At 57.9% G+C, this 10,193-nt stretch overlaps 1 protein-coding gene across 1 annotated transcript in view; it reads left to right on the forward strand.

Moving 5' to 3' along the window:
* AK8 (adenylate kinase 8) overlaps positions 1-4,565 on the forward strand; it is a 59,752-nt gene extending 55,187 nt beyond the window's left edge. The window contains exons 11-12 of the mRNA XM_036261693.1: positions 3,534-3,675; positions 4,442-4,565. Of these exons, the coding sequence (XP_036117586.1) occupies positions 3,534-3,675; positions 4,442-4,565 (266 nt within the window). The remainder of the gene's footprint in view (positions 1-3,533; positions 3,676-4,441) is intronic.
* The last annotated feature ends 5,628 nt before the right edge of the window (positions 4,566-10,193 follow it).

Consider the following 10,193-nt stretch of genomic DNA (forward strand, 5'->3'; position numbering starts at 1 on the left):
TCACTGTCTGAGTCCCCAGGGCGCCGAGCCCCAGGAGCCCACTGTGGCCCCAAGAAGACTCTGGCCCTGAGGCTCCACCCTCCCTGGAGTGCAGTCTGGTTCCCACGCAAGACCCGACGATTGGAGAAACGGGGCAGAAATGACCCCTCCCCCCAAACAACGGGGCCTTAATGGGCCCAGGGTGCCACTGGTCAGCAAGTGAGTTACCCAGTGGGCCCCCACCCCGCCAAGGACAAGCCCGTTCCAGCCCACAGCACGCTCCTGACATCAGATCCAAGCTCAGACGCTGGGCTTCGCGTCCGGAAGGTACGGGCCATGGGTTCGCGCCAGTGGCTTTGTCGTGACCACCTGATGGGCATCGAGAGTAGGCCCACACACCCTTCACGAGACCGCCAGTGGGGTGGGCATCTCCTGTGAGTCCCCTCCAGACCCCGCAGCAGCCGTGAGGCAGCTGTCGCAGAGGAGGATACTGAGGTTCAGGGGGGCCCACAGCTGGCGAGCAGAGTCCGCTGGACCACAGGCCTCTCAGCTCACACTGACTTAAGAAGGGAGTCGGGGAGCCGAGAGCTGAGTTTTCTGGGGTTTATGCTGTATCATGAGCCCACCTGGACTCCTGCCTTGGAGGCCAGCCCACCATCTGCCCAGTTTTTGGGTGAAGAGGCCGAGTTCAGAGTCTGAACACTGTTTGGGGCAGAACCGGGGTAGGAGAGCGGCAAGGAGAGCTCTTGGCAGCTCAGCCGGCTTGTCTCATAGGCGGTGCTGGGGGCTGGCATCTCCCAGATGCCGGGACCCCAGGACTTGACGGGCACTGTGCTTGTGGGGCGGGCGAGCCAGGCTTCCCCTTAGGAGGCCGGGCAGCCGCAGCCGTGAGCAGCTGTTCCGTTCGGGGTCCTCAGCCCGAGCACTTTGCAGACGCTGAGAGGGTCCGTTTCTGCCCTCGGGAGGCTGCAGCGGCCACTTGGAAGGCTGTGCTGTGGGTCGGCGGCGACCTAGGGGCCTGGACCCCACATGGGGACTCTGCCAGCTGACCCCAGAAAAGGAGCTTCTGTGTGCACGTGTGGAGATCACCCCCATGTCCATCCAGTAAACTGGCTCTGAGGGCCAACGTGTGACACTCCCACGATGGCCGGGTGTGGCCCAAATCCCCTGCTTTCCCCAGGGCCTGCGGGGGCCTGTCTCCCTCACCCCCACCCACCCCTCTGCTCCAGCCACACTGGCCCTGGCGTCCCGGGCCCTCCGCCCCCCGCCACACTCCCCGTTTGGGTCTCGGCAGGTGCGACCTCCTCACGGGCCGGCCTGGACTCTGAAACGCGTCCTTATTTGTGTAGTGTCCGTCGCGGCTGCTGGAACGGACCTCGTGGGGCAGCGCCTGCCTCTTGCTCGGTGTACTCGGGGTGGAGCACGGACGCTCGGGACTGTCCCGGGGTGGCTCCCGGGCAAGGCCTGTTCCTGTGTTAGCTTATGTCGGTGAGAATACCTGTAAATATTTAGGGGCAGACCTGGATCGAGATCGATGGCAGCTCTTACCTACGTTGCTTTAAATCTGTTATGTGTCCGGACAGGAACACACAAGGTTTCTGGGTCAGAGGACAGACCCATTGTCCATTCACAGTCATCACGGCGCTGGCTCCACGTCCCAACCCTCCCAGGGCGAGGTGGTGGGGGAGCGTGCCCTGGGTGCATGGGCGGAGCCCCGAGTCATGACCCGTGGCGCTTACAGAAGGGGCAGGCACGGCCTCTGCCCTGGGGAGCGGACGGGAGCCCGCAGGTCACAGCCCCGGGGACGTGAACAGAGGTCCCTGCAGCTTCTGCCGGTCTCTGTAACTGTAAAGGCGGGTTTGAAGTCCACCATCCTGTACCCCAGGGGCCAGCGACCCATGCTCAAGGCCCTGACCGCCGAGGGAACATGGAAACGCCCGTGAAATCTGGTTCCCCAGCACGCACGCCCGAGCTGGACGGCTCCGGCCACCAGCTTCGAGTGTCCCCCACGCGCCTGGAACTTCGTGTATCGTGTTGACTCCATGGCGACAGATTTGCCGTCCTCTTTGGTGGACGAGGAAGCTGGGGCTCAGAGAGGTTGAGTGACCGACCAGAGGTTGGCCAGCACATAAGGGCAGGGCTGAGATGGCCCTCGGCCGGGTCCCCTCCTCTCTGCCACCCGGGCCCACCTGGTCACGCGGCTTTGGACGTCGCTCGGTCGCACTGCAGCTTTGAGAAGCCTGTCTGGACATCCATCCACACCTACGGCGTGTGGCGCTGTTGCCACGGTGAAGTGAGGGACCATGGTCCTTGGTCCTTGTGGGCTCCACTGTCCTCCGTGAGAGGTGGGCATTGCCCAGAAAGTCCGAGTTGGTGACAAGGGTGCCAGTGACGGAGGAGCACAGGGCTGACCCAGGCCCAAGGCTCGCCCCGGGCAGGGCGGTTCTGGGTGGGGGGCTGCACTCCAGGGGAAGCGAGGATCGGGGCGAGGGCCCTGGCGGGGAGGCAGGACTTGGCCATGGGGGAGGGGCCTGCTCTTATGCTCAGAGCGCTGGGGAGCCGCAGTGGTCTAAGCAGGAGAGACTCGTTCATGTCACACAGCCAAAGGGTCTCACTGGGTGAAATCCCTTTTCTGCTCTTTCCTGGGGGCTGGGGAGGAAAGGCGGAAAGATACGAGAAAAACAAATTCAGGGAAATGCCAGTTGTTGGTGACAGGGGAGCAGCCAGTACGGCGTGACCATGGAGGAGGGCACGGCCACCCGTGCCCGCCTGGCCTCAGCCCGGGCCCGGGGCGGTTCCAGACGTGTGCAGTGGGGCCATTGCCTGCCATGGCGCTGCAGGAAGGCACGGGCCTCTGCACAGAAGCCGCCACGCCCCATCATTCCCGCTCTAGAGACCAGCTCTGGGGGCCCACGTGCCCGCAAACGTGGTCACAGTCACCAAGTGTGTCTGGGAAGAGAGTGAAGTGCAGGGAATGTGGAGCAATCGCCAGCGGCGGGACTTCAACACTTTGGGGAGACAGATTTCAGGGCGACTTCGGCTGTGGAGCGCAAACAGGAGGCTTCTCGCCGTCCCGTCCCACCAGAGCTGAGATCCTGGGCAGAGCGGGTCTTGGGGCAGGAGGAGGGGTGAGAGGAGCGGGGTGGCTGTGGCTCGAAGGTGAGGAGAGCGCCCCGCACCCTGCAGTCGGGTCTGAGCAGCACTGAGCCTCTGCGCACCTGGGAAGAGGCTTTCGCTGCGAATCTGGACCCTCCTGGGAGACAGCCCTGTGTTATGGGAGCTGGGCACCACCCTGGCTGCCGATGGGCATGGTTAGCCTGTCTAGGGCAGGGAAAGGTCACAGTCGAGGTCACCTTTGACCCATCTCAGGCAGCCGTCACGGGGACCATGGTGGGACCTGGGAAAGGGCACCCGTGGTCTTGTCCACCTACCTTCAAATCCACCCGTTCAGTTCACGGCCAAGTGAGGTTAGGACCCCGTGGGCCACAGGCCCTGCCTCGCGTTCTGGTGGGGCCAGGAGAGGTGCAGAGCGACCCCGGTCCCTTTCTCCGCAGTCCCCGACAGCGTCATCGCGAACGTGCTGAGCCAGCGCCTGAGCAAGCAGGACTGCGTTCAGAAAGGGTGGGTGCTGCACGGCTTCCCTAGGGACCGGGACCAGGCGCACCTGCTGCACAGCCTGGGCCACCAGCCCAACAGGTAAGCGGCTCCGTCCTGGACTCGGCTGGCAGGGGCCGGGGGCAGCTGCCAGCTCACCAGCCGCCGTGTGTCCGAGGTGGCGGGTCTCTCACCCCTTCCCGCCCACCGCCCCGGTCGCCCCGTGAGCTTGGAGGCAAGCTTGGGTTCAAATCCTGCCGACCCAAACTTCCTCATGGACGGACGGACAGCCGTGCCCGGCGGCCTCCCTCCCGCGTGGGGTTGTGCTGCCCAGACTGGGGCTTTCTCCCGCCTCCCGCTGCGTCGCCTGCTGAAACCTCCGTGCTCCGGGACTGGCCTCGGTGTGGGGACGCAGAGTCTCAGCCACACCGCGTAGCCGTGGTGACCACGCCCAGGGGTTGGCCCTGTGTCCCCGGGGTGTGAACGTGGTTGAATGTACTGTTCTTCCTCCGCTCACTCGACCTGGAGGGCACAGTTGTGGCGATTGTGGCGACAAGCGGGGACCACCCACCTGAGAAGGGAAGACGCTCAGTCCCGGGCTCGGGCGAGGGAGGCGCCCCGGGTGGTGTGGCAGAGACTCGGACTCAGAGGCCGGGGAGCGGACAGCGTTCCAGTGGGAAGGGGCTGGGTGTCCTGATGGGGCTGTGGGCCGGGAGCGTGTTGCTGTCCCCTGTGCGTGGCTAGGGTACATTCACGCCAAACTTCCTAAATTCTTGCATGTTTGAGAGTGACGTGTTACTTTATTTGTAAACAAGTAGCAAAGTAAAGAATTCTTTGGGCACGGCCCCCCCCCCCCGTCCCCCCGCAGTTGTTCTGTGCTGCCCTTGGTGCCCCTGGGGTTGCAGGAGTGTCTGAGGTTTCCTGGCAGGACGGTGCCCCCCCGCCGGGATGCCCCCTCCGCCCAGATGGGCGCTGCGCTCTCAGCTCACTAACGCCGCGGGGCCGCGTCTCCGTCTTGGTCCTCTGCACGCCGCTGGGACGTCGTGAGTCCCCTGCACTCACCTGCTGCAGGGGACTTTCCTTCCGGCACATAATTAATATCTCTCTGCTTCATTTACTGGGTGTTCTTACCCAGAAACACCAATTATCTGTTATCTGTTTTCCTAAGTATGACTTTTTTCTAGTAGCTTTTTTCCTTTCCTTTTCTGTATTATTCTCTTGAATCTGTCCTTCATGATAACTTTGTTTTCCATCAAAGTTATTTTTTGTTGTTTCTGATTTGGTTTTCATTTTTATAATGCTTTTGTGTTTCCTGTAGTTTCCCCCCCTAACTCTATCAGCCTTCTCTTATCTCCTTTTTATTTTGTCTCGTCCACCTTTTCTTTCACTCAGCATAATACTCTCCAGGTCCCTCCATGCTGTCTCAAAGGATAAGAGATCTTTCTTTCTCACAGCTGCATAGTACTCCACTGTGTACATGTACCACAGCTTTTCTTTTTTATCCTCACCTGAGGACATTTTTGCATTTATCTTCAGACAGAGCGGGAGGGAGAGAGGGAGGAAGAGAGAGAGAAAAACATCAATGTGAGAGAGACACGTCAACTGGCTGCCACTCACATGACCCCAACCGGGGCTGGGGATGAACTGCAACTGAGGTTTGTGCCTTTAGTGGGAACCGAACCCGAGACTCTCCGGTCTGTGGACCGACACTCTAACCTCTGAGCCAAACTGGCTAGGGCTACCACAGCTTTTTTTTTTTTTTTTTTATCCTCACCCGAGGACATTTTCCCATTTTTTTGGTCAGGTAGAGTGGGAGGGAGAGAGAGGAACAGAGAGAGAGAGAGAGAAACATCGACGTGAAAGGGACACATCGAGTGGCTGCCACCCGCACGACCGACCAGGGCCGGGGACAAACTGCAACCGAGGTACGTGCCCTTAGCGGGAACCGAACCCGGGTCTCTCCGGACCACAGGCCGACGCTCTAACCGCTGAGCCAAACCGGCCAGGGCTACCTACCACAGCTTTTTTATCCACTTGTCTACTGATGGATACTTGGCTGTTTCCAGATCTTAGCTATTGTAAATAGTGCTGCTATGAACATGGGGGTACATATGTTCTTTGTGATCGGTGTTTCAGGCTTCTTAGGGCATATTCCTAGAAGTGGGATCACTGGGTCAAATGGCAGTTCCATTTTTTATTTTTTGAGGAAACACCGTAGTGTTTTCCACAGTGGCTGCACCAGTCTACATTCCCACCAGCAGTGTACCAGAGCCCCCTTTTCTCCACACCCTCACCAGCACTGGTAGTTTGATGATTTGTTGATGGCGGCCATTCTGGCAGGTGGGAGGTGATACCTCATAGTCATTTTAATTTGCATCTCTCTGATGATTAGTGACAAACATTTTTTCATATGTCTCTTGGCCATTTGTATATCTTATTTGGAGAAGTGTCTATTTAGGTCCTCTGCCCATTTTTAAATTGGATTCTTTGTGTTCCTTTTGTTGAGTTGTATGAGCACTCTATATATTTTGGAAATTAACCCCTTATCTGATGTATCGTTGGCAATTATGCTCTCCTGTAGAGTGGGTTGCCTTTCCATTTTGCTTGTTTCTTTTGCTGTGCAGAAGTCATCTTTTCTTTGATCTCTTTTTTTAAGTTTTTATTTCTTTTTTAGAGAGAAAAAGGGAGAGAGAGATAGAAACATCAATGTGAGAGAGAAATATTGATTGGCTGCCTCCTGCACGCCCCCTACTGGGGATCGAGCCCTCAACCCAGGCATGTGCCCTGACTGGGAATGGAACCGGGACCTCTCAGTCCACGGGATGACGCTCAGTCCACGGAGCCACACCGGCCAGACTCTTTTTGATTTCTTATATCAAAGAGTCTGTTCTCTAAATTATTTTGAGCATATCAATAAGACTTTTCTAAAATGTTCTTTAGCTTCCTGAGGTAATTCTTCTTCCAAAGGGTATTCATTCTCTCTCTCTCTCTCTCGTTTGCTTTTTGTTTTTTACTTTGAAGACCCTTTTTAGTAGTGTCCATACTTGAGTCCCAAGATGGATATATTTGCAAACTGCGTGTCTTTGACTAGGTTTGTGGTCCGTCTCAGAGCAGCAGGGGTCGGTGTTAGTGTCCTAGAGCTGCTGTAAGGACCAGAGTCTCGAAGGTCAAACAGCTTCAGCCCTGCAGTTGTGGGGAGAATGGGCTCCTTGCTTTTTCAGCTTCTAAGACTGCCCACAGTCCCGGGTCGTGGCCCCTTTGCTGGCGCCAAGGCCAGTGACACTGCGTGGCCCTTCCTCTCCGGTCACACCTCCCTCGGGCCAGAGCTGGGGAGGTTCTAGGGTTGTAAGGAACCAGGTAGTGAGACAGAGCCCCCCTAGATAGACTGATCATAGCAGCATCCTCAGTGTAACCTCGCCTGCAGAGCCCCTTTGCCGCGTAAAGCAACACAGTCACAGACTCTGGGGTTGGGAGGTGGGCCGTGGGCGGGCACGTTGTTCTGCCCGGTTGGACTCTCCGAAACCCTGTCTTCCTCATACCCCTGGGGTTGGGGCTGGAGAGCCTCCTGCGGAGACGAACGGTCTGCCTTGTTCTGGGGCGGGGCCAGCAGGCAGCCCGAGCACCTGGCCTTCACCCACCTGCCCGCGGGATTCCGGGGCCACGGGGCCCTGAGGCTCGGCTTCCGCCCTGTTTTCTGGTGATGGGTCAGACGGTGGTGCCAGTCGTCAGCTTCTTGTGGGCTCATCCTCCACCTGAAAATAGAAGGCCGGGCGGGACGCCGGCACAGTGGGGGTCTGAGCCCCGAGGGGAAAGCTGCCTGTTTTATTTATTGCCGCTCTGCCCCTTGCCCGTCGCAGCACCCACGGGGAGACAGGTGTGCTCCAAAGCACACAGGAAGGAGCAGTCGAGGGCTCTGATTGGGCAGGCTGCGAGTGAATACTTCTCTGTTCACCGCGGAGTAAAACTGTTTCTAAAGACAGTAAATCATGTCAGGTTTTTTTTATCTTTACTGATTTTAGAGAGAGAGCTAGAAACATGGATGAGAGAGAACATCGATCGGCCGCCTCCTGCATGCCCCCCACCTGGGATCGGGCCCACAACCTGGGCATGTGCCCTGACCGGGAATCGAACCCGAGACCTCTTGGTGCAGGGCCGACGTTCAGCCACTGAGCCACACCGGCTAGGTTCGTGCCAGTTTAATTTCCCTGGCCCTCAGGCAGAGGACAGCAGGGGAAGAGATGTTTGCTTTCCACACAGATGTAATCACGTGCCCGTCTGATCGCCCTTTGGCATTTCTCTGCCATCACCAAGGGCCTTTTCCCTCCTCCTGCCTCGTCTCTGCCGATTCCATTTCCCCAGCTTTGCTTTCCATTACATGTTTCTCTGATTAATTCCGAAAGTAATTTTAGTCGTAAACCTTCAAGTCCAGACATAGGCCGAGGAAGAGAAATACGAGGGCACGAACCCACCTGGCCGTGGCCGAGCGCAGGACGGCGTCGCTCGGCCGCGGTGCCCGCGGTGAGGCGCGCGGGCTGTGCGGCTGCTTTGGCACCGGGGACAGCTCGACAGAGTTATGGCCTGGGAACCAGTCTGGGAGCGCGATGCAGAAATCTATCATTCCGATCTGAAAACCATCCACAAAGGCTCTTTTTTTAAAGGAGGGTTCGAGGAAATGAGATTAAAATAAATTTACATATATATCAATTTTATTATTAAAATATATTCACACCAGTAAATAGAATCATTGGGCAGGGCAGTCTGCCCCGTGCATTGGACACAGAAATAGACCTCTTTGGTTATCAGGAAACAAAGTTATTGTCTCCTTGTCAAATATAAATCTCCTTCGCGCTAATAAAGGGATCGCGTTCTCATACAGTGTTTTGCTTGACTCCCACCTTATAAACCCACGGCACATCACACTAAATTACATCCCGCGGAGCAGTATCAATCTCGTGATCCCAACATCGCACAGAGAGGGAGGCACACCAAGTAATTGATGTGTCGAAAAGCAGGAGGAAAAGTTATTTGAGAACAAATAAAATGGGCTATAAAGTTTGTTAAAACGTAATAATAATAGTAACAAAAACAAAGGAAGACGAGGAAGACGAGGAAAGGAACAAAGAGCTACGCCGGCTGCGCCCAGACAGCTGCCCCCCCCCCACCCGGCTGCTGCAAGTTCGCGGCAGGTCCGTCCTTTCTGAGTGACTTGACCCCAGGGAGGGCGTACAGGGTTCTGACTGATGCTGGGGAGGCGGCAGTGTATCAGGCAGACTCGGTTTCCTGCCTCTGCTCCTGCCCCTCCGCGCTGCAGGGAGGGGCCGGCGGGCCTGGGCCTGGACTCTGCTCCCGGCCTGGGTACAAGGCGGCCGCTGGACCAGTGGCGGCGGAACGCAGCCCACGCAGCCCACGCAGCCGGGTTTGCTCGCGGCGTCTCCTCCACCGGCCTCTGCTGCATCCGGCTACGTGCCGGACCACGAAGAATCTCCCAGGGGCGGTGATCTGGACAAGCGCCTTCGGATCCCAGGTCGTCGTGGGCAAGTTGGAGACGGCTCCGTGTGGCAGTTTTTACATTTTTATGTGCCGTTGTTTTTTAAACTAGACGGTGCGTGTCCCGACCGAAAGTGGTGACAGGTGTCCTCGAACTGCATTGGGCTCCCGGTTGGTGCCCAGTGTGTTGTTGGCCTTTGCTGAACATGCAGCCCTTCCTCCAGGGAGCTGGAGAAGAGAGCCCCGGAGGCCACCAGGCCGGCCAGGTCCACGCCAGCCGGCCCTGCAGGTCCCTGGGCCTGGGAGCCGGGCAGGTTTCCGGGAGGGGTGCTGCCGACAAGCCCTGGGGGGCCCGGCAGGCTGCTTCTGGTGCTGACCAGGGTACCTTCCTCCTCTCCTCCCTGACCTCACCGACAGGCCAGCCTTGTTCCAAGGTGCGTCTCAGGCACCCCCCTTTCCTGGCCCTCCAACCTTCACCTTTAATCGCCATCCTCATCATCCTCCCTGCAAGTATTGTGGGGGATACGTGGTCTCCACCGAGTGCCAAGTATGTGCTTGCCCGACGCCTCATGAATCCGCCCAACAGCCCCTGAAGTAGGCTTGGGCAGTGAAGTCACCTGGGCTCGGAGAAGCCGCGTCCCTTGCCTGGGGCCACGTGGGCAGCCCCGCCCTGAACCCAGCTCTTTGCTCAGTTACTTTGTATCCTTTCTGCAGTGCCGGAAGCTACATTTTCTGTTTTCTTATCTGTCAAATGGGGCCATGACCTGGGATCGACTGGGACCACCCTCCTGCTGCGCAGAGTGAGTGGGGTCTGTGCCTGTGCGACCTGTCACTGGACGGCACGTGGTCGGCCCTCTGGCCCGTTGTCACACAGCACATGCTCATGACCCCAAACACTGCCGATTCGTGTTTTACGGTTGTCGCCCGTGTGATTTTGAATTCCTGTTACGTGACAGAGAGGCTGAGCCAGCAAGTACAGCCACACTCTGACGTTTGCCCCATCAACTCTTTCGGGTCAGTCCTAGTGACTCCTGTTCTTCTCTGATAGGAGTCTGCTGGTCTTGCCTCTGGAAGACATCGAGACGCCCCTGGGGTTGGAATTGGGGAGGGCGGTTCCTTGTTCACCTGGCAGC

Source organism: Molossus molossus, unplaced genomic scaffold (genome assembly GCF_014108415.1).
Source record: "Molossus molossus isolate mMolMol1 unplaced genomic scaffold, mMolMol1.p scaffold_m16_p_14, whole genome shotgun sequence".
NCBI lineage: Eukaryota > Metazoa > Chordata > Mammalia > Chiroptera > Molossidae > Molossus > Molossus molossus.